The sequence below is a fragment of the Pieris brassicae genome, chromosome 4, assembly GCF_905147105.1.
Source record: "Pieris brassicae chromosome 4, ilPieBrab1.1, whole genome shotgun sequence".
Lineage (NCBI taxonomy): Eukaryota > Metazoa > Arthropoda > Insecta > Lepidoptera > Pieridae > Pieris > Pieris brassicae.
In genome coordinates, this window is record NC_059668.1 from 6641185 (window position 1) to 6664933 (window position 23749).

General features: G+C 35.1%; 1 protein-coding gene across 2 annotated transcripts; it reads right to left on the minus strand.

Moving 5' to 3' along the window:
• Positions 1 to 55: 55 nt before the first annotated feature.
• LOC123708537 lies at positions 56 to 21232 on the minus strand. Of its 2 annotated transcripts, none has more exons than XM_045659300.1 (4): positions 21037 to 21232; positions 7541 to 7647; positions 6632 to 6730; positions 56 to 1134 (listed from the first exon to the last, which is right to left on the minus strand). In XM_045659300.1, the coding sequence occupies exons 2-4, from the start codon at positions 7554 to 7556 to the stop codon at positions 989 to 991; spliced, it is 261 nt and encodes an 86-aa protein (XP_045515256.1). In that variant the 5' UTR covers positions 7557 to 7647; positions 21037 to 21232; the 3' UTR covers positions 56 to 988. The 2 variants fall into 2 exon arrangements, with proteins under 2 accessions (XP_045515256.1, XP_045515254.1); XM_045659298.1 differs by having other exon boundaries at positions 21023 to 21232.
• Positions 21233 to 23749: the final 2517 nt, after the last annotated feature.

Genomic DNA, 23749 nt, shown 5'->3' on the forward strand with positions numbered 1-23749 from the left:
GAAATTAATGACAGTTCTACGAAGGTCAACTTTCAAAAGATAATAATTAATATAATGATAAGGAAATTATGGCAGTTTACTTCAATTGAATTACATAGACTAGAGTAGAACAATATCTAGTTAGTCTCTCTAGTAAAGTTATAATCGTATATTTGCTTAATGCAATTAATCGACAATACAATTAGGTATTAAAATGAATGGTAAAAGTATAAAATCTATGTTTAAATCAACTGATTTAACAAAATATGGTTAGGATATACAAGCATTACATAGCTATCGCTCGCAAACAAACAGATAAATTATTCGACCCAGATACGATAAGATATATGGTTAATCATTATCATATCATAATTAGATTGAGCTTTTTACTCTTTGTTATATACTGAACTATCAGGATTAAAACCATATCTACCAGTTGATCGCTGTTTTTTTACATTACTTTATAAGTACATCAGTTTTAATTTTAAAATCAAAAGCCAAAATTTACTTTATACATTCTCGAAACGTGAGAAATAATAGAATTAATTATTTTGCTGAGACCACGATCTAAAGAAGTGAAGCGATATTAAGAAATAGAAATGAATGTTATGTTAATAATCTTTGACCCCGCTTTCCATTTCTATATCACAGTTTATAAATTTGCTGTTTTAAACTACAATTATCTACAATAGGATTACACAATATACATAAATTCATTTTTCCCATTGGTCTAACTTTATATACAATCTAACACATAGCTACTTTAAAGTAATAATTAAGACTATGTTTTTATTATCTATGCATTTATATAAATTTCTTCACGTCCATTTTTGGTGTAACTTTTGGGAGGAAGATTCGTTGTTGTGTTTTTAAGGTATGAGAAGCGATGGAAATTATAATAGTATTCAGTGCCATCTGGTGAGTACTGAGGATAAAGCGTGTACGCTGGGAATTCGTGATCTTCAAAGGAGTTGTCCAGAGCGTGTCGGGCGAACTCCTCCTTATATCGTCATGATTGTTCCTTGTAAGCCTGTCGCTTAGTGCACTTTTCTTTAAGAATGTAACAAAGGGCGATTGCAATTAACACAGCGATCGCGATCGCCATACTTATACTAATCCAAATTATCTCTTCATTGATGCCACTTGTCGACTTTCCTGTAAAAAATAATTATGAAAGTATGTGTAGTGGAGGCTCCATATCAGAGATGTTGTTAACAAGAAGCTATATAGTATAAGCATATAGTACATATTGGATGAAAATTGGTTTGGTTTGGCATTTGTTAACACTTTTTTTTCTCAAATTAGAGAAGGAATTAATTAAAGATTAGATTAAGATTACAAAAAACTGTGTTGGTTTTTATTTGCTTATTAGTACGCGTTAGGCTTATGTTCTATATGCTTAATGCATACTATCTACATTATATTCGTGCCTTTACTATTTATTCCAATTCCAATTTTTTACATTAATTTATTCAAAAAAACAGGAAAATCATGTGACGGTGGAACATAAATTGGTCACAATTTGATGCGTTAAATATAACATAGGATAAGATTAATTATTATTCATTAGAATAATAATCAACAAAGTGCGACAGTAGGAATTTGTTATTGACGCCCATGCCAAGTGTCGAGGTAGAATGTGTTTTAAAAATTAACTTGTAGTAACAAGTAGGTTAATATAAAATAAAAGAAGAGACAAATAAGAAAATTATGAGAACCTATTTATAGTTTGATCGATGTAGTTTTTTTTTATTTTTTTTTTATGTAATAGCAGGCAAACGGGCAAGAGGCTCACCTGATGTGAAGCGATACCGCCGCCCATGGACACTCACATTGCCAGAAGGCTCGCAAGTGCGTTGCCGGCCTTTCAAGAATTGGTACGCTCTTTTCTTGAAGGACCCTAAGTCGAATTGGTTCGGAAATACTTCAGTGGGCAGCTGGTTCCACATAGTGGTGGTGCGCGGCAAAAACTGCCTTAGAAAACGCTCAGTTGTGGAACGACGGACGTCGAGGTGATACGGATGGTATTTTGTATTTTGCCTTGACGTCCGATAATGAAACTCAGCTGCGGGTATTAGACCGAACAACTCTTCTGAACACTCCCCATGGTAAATGCGGTAGAAGATGCAGAGGGACCCAACATCTCTACGCAACGCCAAGGGATCAAGCCGCACGGAAAGTGATTGGTCGTCGACGATTCGAACCGCTCTTCGTTGAATACGGTCAAGTGGAAGGAGCTGGTACTGGGGAGCTCCCGCCCAGAGGTGAGAACAGTATTCCATGTGGGGCCGAATTTGCGCTTTATAAAGTTGCAAGTGGTGGCCCGGAGTGAAGTACCGTCTCGCCTTGCTGAGCACACCAAGCTTTTTGGAGGCTAATTTAGCCTTCCCTTCCAAATGACCGCGAAACTGGACGTTATTCGATATGTCAACGCCCAATATTCCGATGTTAGCTGAGGCTTTAAGGAGAGTGCCTTCAAAGAGGGGAGTAGCGACAAAGGGAGTTTTTTTAGCGGAAAACGCGCATACTTGTGTCTTCTTGGGGTTAAATTGGACTAGATTTAGTCTACCCCAGTTCGAGACTCCACGTAAAAGAGTTTCGACTTCAGACACAAGTTTGTTCCGGCACTCATCAACAACAGCCCGAGAAATAACTGCCCGGCCCGTGTAAAAGGTATCCCCAGTGCTGTCGTCCGCATAGCAATGAAGGTTGCTAAGTTGCAACATATCATTAATATGCAGAATAAACAGGGTCGGGGATAGGACACAGCCTTGTGGGACACCAGCATTGACGGGTTTAAGGTCGGAGCATGCTCCGTCGATGACGACCTTAATGCTCCGATCAGCGAGAAAGCTGGAAATCCAGTTGCATAATTTCTCGGGGAGCCCATAGGCTGGAAGCTTCGAGAGCAGTGCTCTGTGCCACACCCGATCGAAGGCTTTCGCTATGTCCAAACTTACCGCCAGCGCCTCCCCCTTGGACTCAATTGCCTCTGCCCACCTATGTGTAAGGTATACAAGGAGGTCACCAGCTGAGCGACCACGACGAAAGCCGTACTGAGAATCGCTAATCAGCTGGCTGCCCTCTAGATACCTCAAGAGCTGGCCGTTAATAATGGTTTCCATTATTTTGGAGAACAAGGAGGTTATTGCGATTGGGCGATAGTTGGACGGATCAGAGCGATCGCCTTTTTTAGGGATCGGATGTATCAAAGCTGTCTTCCAGCACTTCGGAACAGTGTTGAGGGAGTACAGGTACCGGAAAAGGCGCGTTAGGACCGGAGCCAACTCAGGAGCACAAGTACGCAGCACAATTGGGGGGATGCCATCAGGCCCGCTCGACTTATGGATGTCCAGGGAAAATAAATGATTACGGATAGCACGTTGCCGGAATGTAACTTCAGGCATCGTAGTATCACACCGCAATAATGTCGGTTGTTCCTTCCCCTGATCATCCAAAGTTGAGTTCGACGCAAAGAGACAGCCTAGAAGAACGGCCTTCTCTTTTGCAGTATGGGCCAGTGAGTCATCCTCCCTATGCAGTGGTGGAATAGAGGGCTGACAGAAATTCCCTTGGACAGCTTTGGCAAGAGACCAGAAGGCTCGAGTTCCCGAAGGAAGGTGGGCCAATTTCTCACCAAACCTGGCAATATGCTCTGACTTTGCCTTAGCGATTTCCCGTTTGAAGGACCTAGAGGCTGAATTGTATGCTTTTTTAGGTTCGCCGATAGCCGCATCACAGGATGTCGCCGCTTCTGCCCAGGCTTTATAGCATTCACGCTTACGGCGCAAAGTCTCTTTGCACGAACGCCTAAACCAAGGCTGGGACTTGCCACCGACCGGCACCGCAGAGAATGGAATAAAAAGTTCCATGCCCTGCAGGACCACATCAGCGACAGAGTCAGCGACGGCATCCGGAGTACTCAACGAAAAGCAAATGGGCCCCCAAGGGTAGGACGCAAAAAAAGACCGCATCCCGTCCCAATCTGCTGACTTATAGTGCCACACACGGCGACAGCCCGCAAAGCTAGGCCGTAAAGGGCGCGTGAGCGGCACAATGCTCCGTACCACACAATGATCTGATGAACCCAATGGCGGGTCAACAGAGACTTGGTAGGTCTCCGGATGTGAAGTCAGCAGAAGGTCCAACAAAGAAGGTTTATGACCATCCACATCTGGTATTCGCGTAATCGCAGGGACCATTTGCGTCAAGTCGTGAAAGGATCTTCCCGCGTGATCGGTGGTTTCAGAGCCGAGCCAATCGGCATGGTGGGCGTTAAAATCGCCAAGTATCACGATTTCAGCGGTAGGAATCCTTTCGAGCAGGGAATCTGTAGCCATTTGGATGTGCTCAATGAGTCGGTTAGTTTCGGTATTTCCGCTATGGGACCTATACAGGCATGCGTAGAATCGCGGATGGTCATCGCAGTCTACGCGCAGCCAGAGGTTAGATAGGTCCCTTCCTTCAAGCGTCCCGAGGCGACGAGAACAGATATCCTCTCTGACGTACGCGCAAACTCCAGCCCGCGGCACAAATGAATGTTCCAATTTGTACCCCGGGTAGGAGAGGTAAGAAGTATCAGCCGGGGAGGAAATCTGAGTCTCGGTAAGAAAGAGCAAGGCCGGCTTCGCAGTCTCTAAATGATAGTGGACAGCGTGGATGTTGGAGTTGAGCCCCCTAATATTTGTGAAATCCACGGTGAGTGTGGATGGGGGTGCCTTTGTTGGATTGCTCCGTTTGCCCCGAGACCGATATTTTTTTTTTTAAAGAGCGCAGAATTGCCCCCCCCAGAATACGAAGGGCAGCCTGTGCGTCCACCACCGGGTGCTGAGTGTCCCGGTGGTGGACGCCCAGAGGGGGATTCTCCACCGCAAGCGCGTGTGGTACCCCCCTGGGGTAGATTCTGATTCTTCTGCACCTTCATATTTCTTGTAGAGGGGGGGGGGATGGGCTCCGGGAATCTTTCTCACCGGACGAAACGCGAGTACAAGAAGGCGAACCTTTTGTATCACTTTACGCCGGTTTTCTGAAAGACAGTGGTACTACCCCGGTCGTGCCTGCCCGTTTGGCTGAAGCCAGGAGGCAACAGCATGGCACTCCCACTAGGAGAAAAAGTTAATCTAATAGGGAAATAGGTGATCAGCCTCATGTGTCTGACGCACGCCGTCGCCTTTTTGGATTTTAAGGCAAGCCAAGCAAGCATCCTTCCTTCAGTTTTAGGTAGGCTGTGAGATCTAGGTCATTGGCTTAATGCTTATGCGTTGGCAAACACTGGCATTTGGACCCTGAATGGCAATGCGAAGTGATCGCATTGCCATCAGCCTCCGGTTAGGAGTGCCCATATGTGTTCCTCATAAGTGTCGCCGTGGCTTTAAAGTGAGAAGTCGTGGACACCATGACCTCCACTGCCAAAAGAGTGCAGATCGTTTTTCTCGCCACACCGCGCTCAACGACATCATACGCCACTCTCTTGCCTTCATTCCAGCGATTTTGGAGCCAACAGGCATAGCAAGAGACGACGGCAAGCGGCCGCATAGGATACCGTTATATAAATATAATATAAAAATGTGTTTATTTATTTTAAGTATACACTGTGCAAAATTTACCCTAACCCTTTAAGTGAAAAGGTATGGCATGCTACTTGTGTGGACACGTTTGTCCCGTCTCACCTCCCTCGGACAAGCAAAAAACAGCTCAAATATTGAAGTCTTTCCTCCAATTTCGATTTTGTTCCCTTTGGGGTAAGAGGCTCTTTGGCTGTGGGGTTCAAGTGCACAGGCGCTTATTAAAGAGTTAAGTTGGCGCCTGGTAGATAGTACTAGTGATTTCAGAGCTGGTGCATTCCTCACTCAAAGAGTAAGTATCGCAATACAGCGAGGAAATGCTGTCAGCGTTAAACGTTAAACGTACACTGCCACAGTGATCAAACTTTTTAAATTTGTTTTAATTTTCTTTCCATTATTTTTATTATTACTATGTAGGTTAAGGTTAAGGTAAATACTGTATATTTGTTTGTTATGTTTAGTTACATGAATGAAATTAAATGGTTTTTAAAATCATACATTTATTTTGTGTATAATTTTAAACAGCGCAAATAACTTGCGATTGTCTTTGTATATAAATATATATCTTTATATCTAAGATTAAAGGGAACTCTTTATTTTAGAATTCTAATGTTAAATAGAAAATCAGTGGCGCTACAACCTTTCTAGATCTTAGCCTCAGAATTTGGTATCTGGTTCATGATAATTAGTTAATCTAATAGGGAAATAGGTGATCAGCCTCATGTGTCTGACGCACGCCGTCGCCTTTTTGGATTTTAAGGCAAGTCAAGCAAGCATCCTTCCTTCAGTTTTCCTTCACCATTCGAGCGAATTTTAAATACCCACATAGAAAGAAAGTCCTACGACCTCAGGGATGAGAGTTGCACGCTGAAGCCACTAGGCTAACACTGCTCATTCACACATGACATCTAGAGTAGTATAGGTTACATGCATTTATCAAGATTCGAAAATACACGCAATAAATATAAATGAGAATAAATTTGCGATTGGACTCTAAGGTGGAGCTATAAGGTGTAGTTATTAATTACGTAACATAGAAAATTATTATTTAAATGTAAATGAGGAAGTACGGGCCTCATGAAGCTTACCTCCCATTTTGTTAGAGTATCCGCCCATTTTGCCAGCAACCCTGCCTGAGGCGCTGCCAGCCAACACGAGCACAGCGCCCGTATGCAGGTATATTCGGCCTGTGATATTAGAACAGCATTAGATTAAAATATTACACGAATGATTGATGCTTTAAACTGATGTTAAGTTATATCGCCGCCGCCTGGAGGGCTCGTGATTACGCTGCTGGACTTTTAAGAGTTGGTGCACTCTTTTCTAGAAGGACCCTAAGTCGAATTGGTTCGGAAATACTTCAGTGGGTACCAGATTCCACAGAGCGATGGTCCGTGGCGAAAACAGCGTTGAAAAACGGTCAGTTTTAGAACGAAGTCGGGATACACGTTTAATTATGTTCAAGGGAAAATAAATGTAATAAGAACAGAAGAATGCAAGGTGTGAAATATCTACCTTAATTTAATATAAACAAGTGTCTATTCAGCGATAATTAATCCTACTCTTGTCTGAAGTTCTATAGGAAATATAAACTGAGAATGCCGCTTAACTTTATGCAAACGGATTACGGCAAAATGAAAATCTCAGCTTTTCGTGTCGAGAATATTTTCATAAAATTTCATCGTATTATCATGTAATAGAACGTGTTTATAAACTGTAATATCCTATTACATACCATATTCTGCCTCTGTTATTATATTAATAACAGTTTTAATAAAAGTTATTAAAAATTGAATTTCAGTAGAAACAGACAAAGTAAATTTGGCAAAATGGTAGTAGCATAAAATTTAAATATAGAATAACGTCCTATGAATTATTACATTTTTTGTATAAAGTTGCGTGCGTGCACAATTTCCTACTTTGAAATATAACGGCTCTTAACATCAGATGAGCCCTGTCCGTTTGCCCGCTCTTCTAAATAAACAATAGATACTCACTTATTACAACCGCCATGTTGACAAAGGCTTCGCTTCCAGAAAGTAAGACGTTACCGAGTTCAGCGGTAGTATCCGCAGATTACACTAAAGCGACATTTCCAAGACATCTGTAAATATGCACAATATTTATAGGTAAGAGTTGAAGGAGTCGTAAAATAATATTGTATCTCTCTGTTTAGAATCCTACGAAAGTTTATAAATTTCCTAGAAATTCGTATTCTAGGAATTTTGTTATATTCCGGGGACATATATAATTCTATTCTATTCAATTTCCAGATATATGCAAACCTGACACTTGAATTATTTGGAAGAAACTCTGTACCGTAATTATTTTCATGGTTACGATATTGAATTCATTGTAAAAAGTTGTATGGTATCCGAATAAATCTTAAAAAGTAAATATTAGACAAGGCACCAATGTCTTTGCTAGAATATCTCATAAACCCGGAATAGAGAACTAAGCCCTTACTCTCAAAATTCCAACTGCGATATAGTCAGTGATCCTATAGGATACATAAAAAGGCAAATTAAATTTGATAATATTTTTTTGTATGATGTTGTAAAGATTGTTGCTAGTTTCGCTTTAAAACAAAATGTATATTACTTAACCTAACTATTAGTAACATCACTGCTCTAAGGGCAAACTCATAAAACCTTCCCTTTTTTAGAAGGAAAGAAAAAAGAAACACATTCCGTCGTAAATTTGTTTTTTTTTTCATTTTCTTAAATTTAATTTTAATTAGTTGAGACTGTTTCAAATTATAAAATGATAAGGACGAGTTAAACATGTAAAATATGATACAACAATAGATTACTATGAACATATTAAATACCTTATTTCTAATTATTATAAAAAAATTCAAGGTGAAGTTTAATAACTACGTTGACAAGTTATTCGTGTATTAATTTTAAAATACCTGTATATAGTAAGGTAACATTTTTCACAAATTGGTTCGTTTCAAAAGAATGTAATGTACATGTAATGAATTTTTTCATTTCAGTTTCTTCAAACAAAATAAAAAAAGCCCTTCCACAAATGCGAAATTCGAATGTTGGAAATAGACTTTGTTTATCTTTCCATAAAAAAGGGTCTTACATCAAAAATATTGAGCCTGAAGATGTTACCCTTTAGTTCACGCCCCCGGGTTAGACATTTAAAATAGTCTTTGTGGCTCGTGAGTCGTGTTGAATGCATACAAATGCACAGTGAATGCAGCTTTGAACTTCTAAAGTGGACTGAGTTGCTATCTTCAGCGTAATCAGTGTGGTGTGTTGCAGAATCTTTTTAGTAAAATATTTTAGGTTTTGTGTTTAAAATATAATTTCCTCTAATGTTCTAGCTCTAACTTTTGTATTAAACTGTAAGTCCCGGTCCACATTTTTGTATCATTAATCGATATTTTTGAGGCCTCCTTTTTAGAAGAATCCTTATTATCTGTCGCTCTATTCTACAACGCTGGGACCATGTACCAATAACCTTTCAACCTCTAAAGAACGGAGGAATAGAAAATTTCTTCATCTTCATTGACGAGAAACTTCTGGTCTCTGTGGAATGTGTGGAAATAAAATGTGAATCTGTGGATCATCCTCTTATCGGTCCCCACAGTCGAAGCGCGATAAAAGCTTATATTTATTGATTTCTACTTATAGCTAAAAATATCATTGTTCTGTGTATTCCGTCAGATAAAAATGCAAAACGTTCTTGAAGTATTTTAACCTTTGTAAAAATAACATCCGTTTAAAAATCTGCTTATGACATAACCAAAGTCACTAAAGATTGATATCAGATAACGGGTAATTGTTGAATTTGCTTTAAAGACTTGTAAATAAACGTTCAGCGTTCCCATTTTAGGTGAAAAGAAATATCTATTTATTGGTCTCAAGAGAGAGTTAAAGGCGATATGGTACATTAGGCCAGAATAAAATGCTTGCAAAAAGCCGAAAGTGCGTTAAATTACTGATTCTGATAAAATCTAGGATAATCTTTTTGCGAAACACGTTATTAACAAACATTGGAAAAAGGGATAATATTAGGATCAATTAGTATTGTAAAATAATAATAATGTTATTTACTTATTACTTTTCGTTCAAATACGTCTTTGATCAATTTTGGTATGAAAAATAATATTGTTGGTGGCAAATTCAATACGAATATGTGATATAATGTCAAAGAAGTTAATGATAATCAGTAGGTACTATTTGACAACAACTTTTTGTAGGAATGTAATTAATTTTTTTTATCGTCGTAATTAATAAGATCGATAGTATATTTAATATTATCAATAAATAACTCAAGCGGTTTATCAATTATTTTTAATAACATAATTATAAAAATATTACTGAAATTAGAGGATAGGTTATGTAAAAATTTAAATTTTATTTAATTAAATTTACTAAGAGCCAAGCTGGAAGTATGGAAATGGAATTGGAAAATAATGTATGTTGTAAGTCAAATCCAATACGTTTTGATATAGACCCAAACGCGATGATGTATACCAGGCAGAGATTACTGTTCCCACTCACTAGAAATTAAAGATAATTTATAATTATAACTGTCGTAGATTTTTTTTGTCAATGTCATGTACCGGGCTATGGAACTTCTTATATGAAAATAAATAGTTTAAGTAAAAACTGTTCGCGACAGGCAAGACACAAACGCCACATGAATTTTATAGGAATTATCATGTAAGGTCATCTTGCATTACCTATACGTACGAACTAAGGCAAAAAAATGTTTACCTACGAAGACACACAGCTGTATAATAAACTACCCACAAATATAAAAAAATATTACTTCTTTTAATTCATTCAAATTGAAGCTAAGTGAATATGTTAGATAAAATTACTTTTAAATTCATTTCTTATAATTAATTTTTACTTTTACTTTTAAGTTTGTTGCGTGTACGGCTATCGTTTTATTGTAATTATTTTAGGAACGACTACAATGTAATGTTAATCTAAAGTATTATTCTCATGTAAGTGACATTTTTGTCTTTTTTGAGAAATAAAGTCTTTAAATCTAAGGTAACACCATTTCTGTACCATTTATTTTCGTCTCGAGTCTTTGTTATCGTTAAAAGCCATGTTATAATGAATTTAACAGTGTTATTAAGAGCCAAGTTGAAAAGTCAGCAATGAAAGTAACAGAAAATTACAACGAAATGTCATAAAAACTTCCGCTCATTTCTTTCGCTCTTTCCAATCTCTTTTCCAAGTTAACAGAAATGTATTCCCGACGTAATGAAATAATAATAATAACAATGATGACGATCTGCGTTTAATTTGTTTTCTTAGTATGTCTAGAACATAAAATAGAACGTATTTACTAAATTAATTGATAAATATTATGTAAATCTCGGACCTTATAAAATATGGAACTTTATTATTATCTATGAGGTTCCCTTATTAACTGACGTTACGATATAATTCACCAACACAAATGTAATGATTAATTTAGCGTGTCATTGTATTAATTTTGTTTTGATTACAAATTTGTGTTTACCGAATGAGACATTTATCAAAACTTCATACTTTGGTTTAAGTAAAATATATTAAATAAACCGTTCAATTGAAAATGCTAGCAATATAATATAACCATGCGATTTATCTATTTATTTTTATTGCATTCTTCTAATGCTTCAATAATAAAAAAAACTACTTCCCATACTGAAAAAAAACGTATTACTAACGAACGCAGCATGCATAAAAAAAATATTAAAATGGGTAACGACTTTCTTTTCATATGAGACTGGCGAACTATGAGTGGCATAAAGAATAGAAGATAATATGCGTTGTTTCATACGTAACTAAAATTATTTGGAAGATAAGAGTAGACACGGTTATTACAATAGAAATAAGTTCATTGTACTTGACGTTTGATCGTGCAATAATTAGGAACATTAGGTATGCCGTGGGATGTAAGGCGTAATTTAATCACCTATAACATATTAAAACATTGATCTTTTAATTTCTATAAAGTGCCTCAATTTTTGTTACCATACCAATGGACAATGTGTATAAATCAAGCTACTTATTGATACTATTTTAAAGCATTTAAAGTTAGTATTAATATGATATTTACGTACCATGACGTGTTCGCTTACGCTTCTCATATCATTACGGGCGGCGAAAATGTTAAACGGAAGACGAAGCGGACTTACGCGTGTCGGACTGCAGATATTTCTGACCAATTACAATCGAACGGATCGCGCAACTGTTTCGTCTTTAATTTTTCATTACGAAAGTTAAAAAACGGTAAGTTAACTTAACTTACCTTATAAAAGTTTACTTACCTTAGTTAATTACCCGACTGTGCTTTTTCGCATCTTTAAAACACGAGATTCATGGGCATAGTATTAAATTTTAATAATAATTAGAAAAATTAGATTTCATAATGAATCTTATGACGAATTTAAACATTATTCATGTTTGAGAGGGAGATTTTTTCTAAAGACAAAGGTGTTGTTTTTCTAATTGTTTAATAGTCTAGTAATTATATATACAATGCGTAGGTCACACAAGTGGGGGATAAATAATACATTTTTAAATCAATTTGCTTTAACGGAACGGAACGCAAAATGATTATATATTAACTAGACGTTTCAAATGGTTTAAATATTCCTAAAAGAGAATTTCAGGAATGGTTAATACTAGCGGTAGCGATAGTCAAATAAATTAGCCTATAATAATCTCTGTGAAGTTTAATTAATATTTGTTATATTTATATTTTAAATAATTTAGCTTGATATAAAACAGGAAAAAACATTTTATATAATATATTTCGATGTATATATCTTATATCATTTGTGCGACCTAATTTTTAATTTTGTGTACGAAGTTAAAATTTAACGATCAATTATAACATAAAAGCTTTGGTTAAATTCATTTATAACCATAATTCTATGAATATTTTTATTTCTTTTAAATTGTATACCGTTATTCACGTACAAAAAGCTCCAGTGAAGCGGTTGCTGTAAATATTTAAAGAAATTTAATTTTATTTGACTGAGGGAATTTTTCGTAATATTTTTACCGAAGTTACGCTCAACGACTTTATTCACGACATCTAAATCCAATATTTATATCTAATGAAATCTTCGAGATAAGACTAACTAAAACTACTTGTTTTAGAAAAATAGTAATGGTAGATTAATGGTTACTATTTATAGTAAAAAAATCTTTATCCGTAAGCGCAAACATAATAAAAAATAACAAAAATACGCCGAAATTAAATCCAACTAATTAGGAAACGTTTTCATTTATATACACATGTACATCTTTCTCCAAATCGTAAATTAAATACACAAATCTAACAACAATTGCCCTCCCAACTCACTATTTCAGAAGCGTGCTGACCGTAAAATTGGTTTCACCGGTAAAATTAACCGTAGATATTAGTTCTATTGCCTTCCTAGAAAGTTGTTCTCGAACTATTTGGGGCCTTGCGAGTGGCATCCGTAGTTTGTCCTAAATAATGTTACATCCCATAACTGTAAATATATTTATTTTGAATGAATAACTAGGAATTCTGGAATGGATAGAATGGATGGGCAATTTGACAACATTTTAAAAGAAACTTCAGATTATTTATTTGAGACTATAGAACCTACACAAATTTATATTTCTGTTCTGTGGATTTAATTCAAATGTAACATTCATAATTTCAAGAACCCGCCCAAACGCTTCTTAAGGCAAAATGGCGTCACACCGTCGTACCGTGTAAAATATGTTTAAATAATTATCATTCCTAAATCACACATGTTTCGATCAAGATGTAAATAACAGTCTCTGACAAAATTAAATGATAAGATAGTAGGTATATTGGGATAAGACAGATGAAGGCATTTTATTTACTGGCATGCTATCATCGATTCGATTAAACTGTGACTGTTGTGTCACATAACACAACATGTGATGTGAATATTTTTAGGTATGAATTTTTTGACAAATTAATGATTACAAGTTATTTTACTCAATATCGCTTTTCAAAGTCATCTTTTATACAAATAACGTCAAATTGCCCATTAAATGCAAAATTGTATTTACATTTTAATTACGTTACATACAAACTCATAGTGGTAAAGTGTGCGATTCTGAGCATCTAGCATAGTATGGTAATTGTTTTGTTAGTGTTATTTCAGGAGATGAGAATATCGCATTACACACATTTTATGCGCAAACACGAATTAACATTAGCTATTTCGGTAATGGATAACGTTGTCAGAAAATCTTGTCCCAAATACAAGATTAGAAAATCATTTATCATCCTTATACCCTTTTGTATATATTTAAGAAATCTTAATAGAAACATCGCAGTAATTATAAGGCGACGTTTTTAAATATTGTAACTATTACTCCACTGAATTACCTTAATGTAGTGACTTAAACTGCGTATCTGACCTATAAAATAATTTCTGTAAAACGTTATTTAAATAATGGCAATATTTATATTAACCAATCGAATTTTATTACAGTAATGAAAGCAGACTAAAGCTTACCCAACATTCATGTACAATAAACAAAAAACATTACGAACGCGCCTGCTCATAAATATTGTGGAGGAAGTGAGCTGGAGTAGCAACAGGAAATGTTTCCTGAGTTGGACTGCAAGTATGTCTGTAGTTAATATCGAAGTTGTCTTCATATCAAGTAAAGAATTGAGCATTGAAAACATGTGTAGCTATTTTGTATGTTATTATAACGCTTTTTAAATATCAGTAGGATTTTTTAAAATAATTTTCATGCAGTCTACACTGTCCCGAAGTGCCGTAAGACCGCTTCGATACATCCGATCCCTAAAAAAGGCGATCGCTCTCATTCGTCCAACTATCGCCCAATTAGTAATTTAGTTCTTCAAAATAATGAAATCCATTTTTAATGGCCAGCTCCTGAAGTATCTAGAGGGCCACTAGCTGATGAGCGTGACACAACTTTCGTCGTAGTCGCTCAGGTAGTAGTATACCTAACACATAGGTGGGCAGAGGCAATTGAGAACAAGGGGGACGCGCTGGCGGTAAATTTGGACATAGCGAAAGCACTGAGCACTGCTCTCGAAGCTTCCAGCTTATGAGGTCCCTGAAAAATTATGCAACTGGATTTTCTCAACTAGCTCTCTCAAGGTCGTCATCGACAGAGCATGTTGCAACCTTAAACCCGTGAATTCTGGGGTCCCACAAGGCTGTGTCCTATCCCCGATCCTGTTTTCATTGATATGCAGAATAATGATTGCAACTTAGCAACATTCATTGTTATGTGGACGACAGCACTGGGGATACTCTTTACACTGGCTGGACAGTTTTCGATGTGTACCGGAACAAACTTGTGTCTGCAGTCGAAGCTCTGCTACGTGAAGTTTCGGACTAGGGTAGATAATAAATTTAGTCCATTTTAACCCCTAGAAGATACCAGTTTGTGCGTGTTCCGCTATAAAAACACCCTTTGTTGCTTGCTACTCCTCTCTTGGAGGACACTCTCCTTAAAGCCTCAGCTAGCATCGGGATACTGGGTGTTGACATGAATGACGTTCAGTTTCGCGGTTATTTGAAAATAAAGGCTAAGTTAAGCCTCTAAGAAGCTTGGTGTGCTCAGCAAGTCAAGACGGTACTTCACTTCATTATCGGACGTCAAGGCAGAATACAAAATACAATCTGTTTCACCTTGACAGCTGCCGTTCCACAACTAAGCGTTTCTTAAGGTAATTTCTGCCGCGCACCACCACTATGTGGAACCAGCTGCCCATTGATGTATTTCCGAACCAATTCAACTTAGGGTCCTTCAAGAAAAAAGCGTACTAATTCTTAATAGGCCGGCAGTGCGAGTGACCATGGGCTGACCTTTTTTACCTCCTGTAATGTTAAAAAAATGCAGTATTTTTAATAAATGTTTTATATATAATGAAATAATAAGTAATAATTATTAATTTATAAGCTTAAAGCCAAAAATTACTAAACAGTTTAAGTGACGCCTTTTCATCACAGCGTAAATATAATTTGATGGTAGGAGATGAAATAGTTCTTTATTTAAAACCATGCTATTAGTCTGATAATTTTGTTATCTTAATACCCATATAAAACAAAGTCTGAAAAGCAGCTGGACCGATTTTCATGATTTTTGATTGATATATTTGTTGCCCTCTCGAATATCATAACTATTAGAATCATAGCAAAATTCTAACAACACAATTAAAAAATGTATAAATATTCACAGGTTTCCTAACTGATAAAAGTTTTATGTTCATTCCATCGACACACTAAACTCACCCTTTAAATTAAAAATGTATTTAAATAAAGGTATCGAATCCATAAGGTTTATCCACAATATTCTGATAGTGGCGTATTTAAAAAAAACATGAATAGTATCAGTAATAAAAAGGATTGACATATATCTTGGATGTCAAACATTTATGTGTGCGTTTAGAAATTTCTTTTGTTTAAACAAAGTAAAACTCTTTTGCATAAAAAACGAGAACCTTAGAAAATTTAGGCTCTAATGTCGAATTCAGTTAATTATAAGAAATTTAATTCTCTGGCGTAGTCTAAACTTATAATCATGTTAATTAATACGCATGATGTCAATTCTGGCAATATTTTAATTAAATTTTGATGAATTCTTTAAAACCGATATTTAAATACGCTGCCGTAAGAAGTTGTCGGCAATAAAGACAAGATTTTTTTTCATTTCTTAATTAAATGTAGTTTAACTACGGTAAACGGTATGAGTGTGACCTCCTTTTACCAGGACTCATGTCGTCACCACTTTTTGATATGACTGATAAAGCGATAAGGACTGGTAAAATAATAGCCCTACTTGAAGAAGATTATTCGCAAAAATACGTGTCTTGACAGCTAATTGTGAGTCGTTCAACTCCTCTGAACAGTATCTTATACTTGGCAAACGGTATCGAGAGACCGATTCGGTCAAAAGAAAGACCCGATTCGGGAAGAAAACAATAGACAGAACTAAGAGATGAACGCTTTGCAAAGTCGCAAAATCGTAAGGCCTCAAGTGTTGACCTGAAGAAGAGCCTTGAAGAAGTAGAAGGACTAGAAGTTAGCTTATGGACGGTTAGCTTACCGCTCGACCCATAGCCGTATATTACTCCGTGAGCACCGCGTTGCTCGACTTAACTTAAGTTTGGACAAAACTGTGTTTTATGGCTCTTGTTTTCTAATGAAGCTAGAATCTTTGTGAGGACCTGACGTTTGTGTTTGTCTTGATAGTCCGCTTAAGATTTTTTATGTATATGAAATTGCGTAACAGCTCCTGTGGGCTTTCTTCTTTTAATAAAGAAATTAATGAATGTTAACGTAATAATAACAATGCAATATAAGCGCTTAAATGCTTATGTTAATGATTATTATTCATATAAGATATTCCGAAAATAGTTCCAAAAGTTTTCTTCATAAGAACTAAGATAAATTTATGGACTTTGTGATGTGTTAATATTGGAAATGTTATAACGTCAAATAATCCATTATTTAATAAAATATTCATAGTGATGTTATCAATTATAGAAAAAAAAATTACAGATTCATCAAAATCAAGTCACGTAGTTGTTCGGTAGCGGAAGATATACAAAAACCACAACACTAAATATAGCAATATATATTTATTTACCTAGTCCAGCCATAAGTTCTATTACAAATGAGAATGCATTTTTAAAAAATGAAGTAATGTAATCTTATTAAAATGTATACCTACATCGTTATTAAAGTCTCAGAAATAAATAAAAACATATTCTATTCAAAATAAAACTGGTCTAAAATTATTTTTCCTTTATTGTGTTACAGATTATATATTAATAATCTACTGTGTTACATTACATTATTAACCCCGTAAGAATCGATATGTAGCGACGTTTAATTTCTCGGTCACATACTACGGCGCCTAAATTAACTGCTAACTTGCTCAAAGTGTTAACCAAGAACCAATTCCGTTACGAAGTCGAGTTCCAACCAAATTTGATCAAAAACAAGACAAATGACCCGTATACTCCTTTGCATGAAGTACGTTTTCGATTTCATCCTTCATTGGTAGTAGGAGATTGATTTCGTTTTCCATATGGTAATATTGCATAGATGGACATGTTGTTGTACAAGACGAGATTTCAAACAGTAAGATAATGTGTATATTCTATTAAACTCATGGTTTGATAAATTTAATTCCAATTTAGCCAACTACGACTACAAATTAGTAAATGTAAATCAATTTTTAAATATATATAGTTTTAGAAGTACAATACTCTGTATTGTATACGGTAAATGTCAATTGTTGACGACATGAAGAAGCCAGACAGAGATCTATTGTATCAAAAAGATTCCAATTGTATGAGCTAAGTGGTTTATTAAGCATATAAAAATAATTCTTTGCTGCTTATATAGGATTGTTTTTTGTTATTTCATATATTATATGCTTCCTCCAAATTTCGTAATTATTTTTAATTTTTATCGTACTTAACCTTATCAATTTTTGACTCCTACAAGCAGATAATCCAGCTAAGTAGTCAAAGACATTTCTTTATTTCCGAGTTTCGCTTTGTGATAATGAAAAGCTGCTGATAAATAAGCGCTGAAAACGGCCTGTGTAAGCAAAGGCAGGGTCGGCTGCACAGGTTGATGAGAATCTGAGCTACACTCAGCGAAGCCTATCTATATAAGATAGGCTTCGTTGCGTGATAACTGTAATTGATGTAGTAATTACGACTTGTATGACACTGCCAATATTAATGAAATATATATTTGTAATGAAATTATCCCCAGCTTCTTATGCTCGGCAGTGTTCGTATACCGGGAATTGAATTCTAGCAAAATAATTTCTGGTAAAAGCACAGAAATCAGGCGCAGACACGTCTGACACATCCCTCTTCATGTGCCCTTAGGGTTTAATTCAATGTAATACATTTACAACATGCAGTTTGTGAGCGTAATATTAGATTCCTTTGTTTTCAACCTGCAGTAATTCCTTGAAACTAATTTACCGGACTTGCAAATTCCTTGAAACTATTATTACAATTAAAAAAAGTTATATTCAAAAAATCCAATGTTACACAAGCCCCATGTTGTATAATAAGCTGAATAAAATTCTAAATATTTATCATTTTAATATCTATGAATATAAAAACAAACTTGTACAATGGCTAAAAACTCAAAAATATAATGAAATTGAAAACTTGTTTGGTAATATAGAATAATAAAATTTGACTATTTAAAATTTCTAACTTCCGTTATATTGTTTAAAATTTAATATAAATAGAAAATCTTAACAATAAATATTACTTTCAAAACTTACCTAAATAAACACTAAATTCATATCTCGTATTAAAATTTCTCATCCACAAGGCTTAAAAATTTTGTCGAAGTTCACACTTACTACGGTCTAACCCTTTGCAACAACTTAAATAGATTCTACCCTCATTTAGTTTAATAAACATTAAAATTAATAAACGTCTAATAACAAACAACTTAACCAATTTTCTATTGACACTGGAAGGAACTAGCGTGTAAGATACAGGCTAGGCCTAGTTTAAACGCTAGTGCTCATTGAAGTATATTATGTGTAAGGTTAACTAAAGTGAATATTGTATTTCAACGTTTCGTTGCCTATTGTATGTTTACAACCTTTAGAATGTAAGTACAAAATGCAATGTTTTTTTTTGAGTCAAATAAATTCTTTTTTTTTTAATTTTTAATGAATTACCCACGATATTTATAACTAAATTATGCCCTGTCTCTTACGCTCGGCAGTGTATGTCTAATATACCGATAATTTAATTCTAGCTAAATAATTTCTGTTAAAAGCACAGAAATAAGATGCAGATACGTCTGAAACATGTCTCTTCATGTGCACTTAGTACATTTAATCACACAACATACAATTAGTGGGTATAATATGAAATTGTTTAGTTTATAATCTGCAATAATTCCTTGAAACTAATTCACCGGCATGAACTAATATTATAGTAAAAAACTATTATTTATGCTCTGCTTTAAAAAATAGGTGAATTGTTTTTATAAACAGGTATGTGAAACTTACGAAAATACCTAAGTTTATATTTTAATATAATCACGTTGTTTCCATGTATATATTATTCGGTAAAGTTAATCTGTAAACATCATTTATTTACGTATATTGTTTGCGTTTGATAACAGAATATTATATAACATTCTATGATATTTCAATATAGCCAGACATCACTAACCAACAATTCATTGAATGACAACAATGGATGATAGAAATAATGGCTCTTCGAAAGCACTAAGGAAAATGAAAGATGGAATCGATAACAAAGGTTTTTGTGACTTTCTTTTAGGCCTAGAACTGTTGATACCTAGCTAGTACAAAATTTTTCAATCACGTTTCAACAGAGTCAGTCGATTTAATTGTAAAAGCTGATTTGTTGGGAATGAATTTTAAGCTAAATAGAAAAAGAATTTCATCCATAAAATTTAGTTTAGATGTAAAGCCAATGAATTTTAGGCTATGGAATGCCCGTCACTCACACGTTTGTAATTTTGATACTGCGTTTCCATTACCGTATCCTTCATGCCTCAGGAGGCTTGGAATTTTCAAAATTCCTTTATTTGCAAATGTTTTCATAAAATAATATAAGTTTTAAGGCTAGTTATAGACTATTGCGGTTCAACTCTGAGGTCGTGCGGTGTAATCAGTGCTGTATTCGGCTATTAGGGTCTGCTTTGATGATGCACTTAAAGGACACAGTTATATGAATAGATGTTGCACTTATTGTATTAAAAATACCTGTGTATCACATGATAAATATATTAAATTTCATCCATTTCTATGCTTGAAATGCCTTATATAAAGATAATGTGAAATAAAATTAACAAATAATAGGATATCGTAGAGAGATAAGTAGTTAATGTTCATAATATGCTCTGGAGACGGTTTGTAACAATTTGTTCCTACTTATATTAGAATGTTACAAAATAATTGCTAAGCACACATTATCTACAAATACAAGTATAATAAATGCTCTCTGTTAAAGTAGATCGACGAATTGGGAATCAGTTAAAATTTAGTATAATAATTTTCTTTATATGTATTTCAAATAAATAAATATAACACTACCTCAACCGGAAAAATCTTTCTAATAAGTCATATCGTTAAATTAGGCCTCTGGACCTGGACCTAAATTTCATATAAAGCATATTCTTTCACTCGATATATATCTCGATATATAAATGATTTTTTATACATGTGAAAAACGAAGCTGTTTGCGAGTTTTTTAATATCAAAGATAATTGATATTCCATATATTATGGTACCCTTTTTTAGTAATGTAAATATATCTATAAATTGTATCAATTTATGTAATAATTTATGGAACAACAGTTATTTTGTGTTAAGAGATGTTTAATCACCTATTTTTCTATCTTGTATTTTTTTAAACAAAAACATAATGGCGTAAAATCTTTGTGTACATGCCTGAATAATAAAAAAAATTACTACCACATGAATATTTACCATCAAATATTTACCCATATCGTAATCACAAAACGTATAGCTCATTCCTGTGATCATAAGAGTAATCACGATCAAAAGTTCGAACACTAAAGACGCACTTCACATTTCCGATTGGCAAACTGCTTCAAGGCATTATATATATATATATATATATAATTCTTAGAAGTTTCGCGGTGCGCGACAATCGCCAGATATGTGCGACCGGGTTGATATCCGGGAGCAAACTGATCGCTCCATGCTCGGTATCCCGGGAGGGACGCGCCCAGCTGAAGTACGTTACGCTTAGTTTACGCAGTGTTTCCAGATGGAAAAAATTGTTCTAGGTTAAACATATATTCTGAATAATTCGTTTGTAATATATTTATACTGTACGTATAGAGGTAATAAAATAGTGCATATAACAGACATATTATCATCTATTTCATTATACAATATTATAAAGGCACGTGTACACTCTTACTCGATAAACTACAGTTTTTCGTATCCTTCTTAGATTTATCGAACTAAATACCTGCAACCCGTTCTGACGTTATGAGTGTACAAGGTTTCTTTTAACATTAGCCTACCGCAGGTTTGCTCACCATTGGTTTGACAATAACACCATTATTTTGACAATCAGATAGCCTTGACATGGAAGTGAATTAATTGTAAGAAAAACGTGTCAAAAAAGTTTGAGTGAGAGAGTCTATCGTTATTTTTGGTGTCTCGTTCGTGAGATATTGAGAGAGCAATTATGAGTTATTGATGGATACATCTTGTCAATATCATGTCAATGTTTCAACAAGTTACGTGCGTTAAGAGTAGATGTTACATATTTATTCGATGCCTCCGTACCTGGAGCGTGTACAGAGGAGTATCAATATGATTGAGTTCGGATTAATACCTGGTAGTTGAGTTCAAGGCAGAATACGCAATTCCACACGTATCACCTCGTCGTCGGTCATTCCACAATTTTTTTAAGCCAGTTTTTGCCACGCACCACTACTATGTGGAACCAGCTGCGCACTGAAGTATATCCCAACCAGGTTCACTTAGGGTCCTTAAAGAAGAGAGCGTACCAATCCTTAAAAGGCCGGCAACACATTTGCGAGTCCTCTGTCCATGTGGGTGATTGATATTACTAAACATTAGGTGAGCCTCCTGCTCGTTTCCCCATTATATAAAAAAAAATTTTTTTTACTATAATGTATTTGCGTGCTTTTTGTTATTATTTTGCCCACTGATGCTAAGTGTTTGTTACTTTTTTATTATGAGGTTGCAGTTCCTCACAATTCCTTTATAAGGTACCGCCACCCGCACTACGCCCTTGATTTGGGAACCAGTATGTTTTGTATTCTATGTAATACGTCGAATCTCAGATAGTTTATTCTATAGATGTATGTATATGAATACAGAACATATATATAACTGTTTATTTTCGCTTATTAAACTAGGCGAGAATGAGAAGAAAATAACTTCTGCATTGACATCTTGGCAATATGTTTTTGAGACTTAAAATAGAGACAAACTTGTATCGTAGGGAGTATAATGTAATGTTGAAGTAAATTGTACTGTAATACGGTGAAACATTTAAGCAACAGTGGATTTTAAGTAATTTGTGTACATGATAATTATCGCGTGGGTTTAGAACAAAGGAATTTTCCAATTTAGTACTTAATTAAAATTAGAAATTCAGTAAATTCGCTGACAGTGGACGGGTATTTGTTCGTGAATAATTGTCCATTATCCAGTTCCATTCATTTCATTAAAAATGTCCTTTTTGTATTTTAGTCGCGAGGAATCCCAATAAAATGTCCTCGGAAATATTTACTTAGAATTAATTAAATCAATCCCCCATAGCTCTGCTACTATGTCATGTTTATAGTCAATACAGATTTATTCAATTGTGAATGAAGAGCGGGAATTAATTTGGTTAATTAATTGTTATTTGGTAACGTTATGTAACTTCGTGCTAAAATAATTATTTTATCTAACAAAAACCGTAACTTTACTGGAATAACGAGGCATTATTTTGTGCTTCATATCCTAATTTAAAAAGGTTAGAAATTTAATATTTCTTAGTTTTTATTTAAATTCCGCAGTACCGGCCAAGTTACAGATGTTAATTTTAACGTAACTTTGACTTATAAGTGGGTAATACTGAAAATGTTTAGAACTGGCCAGTTAGAAACATTGCGAATGAAAACTTTTTTTTTTAATTCCAATTTTAGAACTCTTTGGTAACCTAATGCATTCATTTGTCATTTGTTTTGTGAATTGGCGGCAAATTTTCAACTCTTGTTAGACGTGAAAATGAACCTAATACGAGAAAATTTTCGGCCAATGATTTATTATGACTTTCGTTGTGGGCTTACTCAACAACAATGCTATGATAGGCTGCGATTAGCATTTCTTAATGAAGCCCCGTCTCGTACCACTATTTACAATAACTGGTTTAACGAGTTTAAGCGTGGACGTAGCAATCTGAATGACAATCCGCGTGAGGGACGTCCTTTAACAGCGACTACTGGAGATAACATCAGTGATGTACGACGCATGATAGGGGAAGATAAGAGAGTGACCTATCAGCAGATACGGGCAAGCCTTGGCATTGGTATGAGTCAAGTTCATTACCAGGATCTAAAAATAAAATTCGAGGTATTCGCTTTACCAGCCCTTAAGATGCGGTGAAAGCGTACAAAAATGCCACAGAAAAGACCCCTAAGAAATAATGGGTCCACTGCTTTT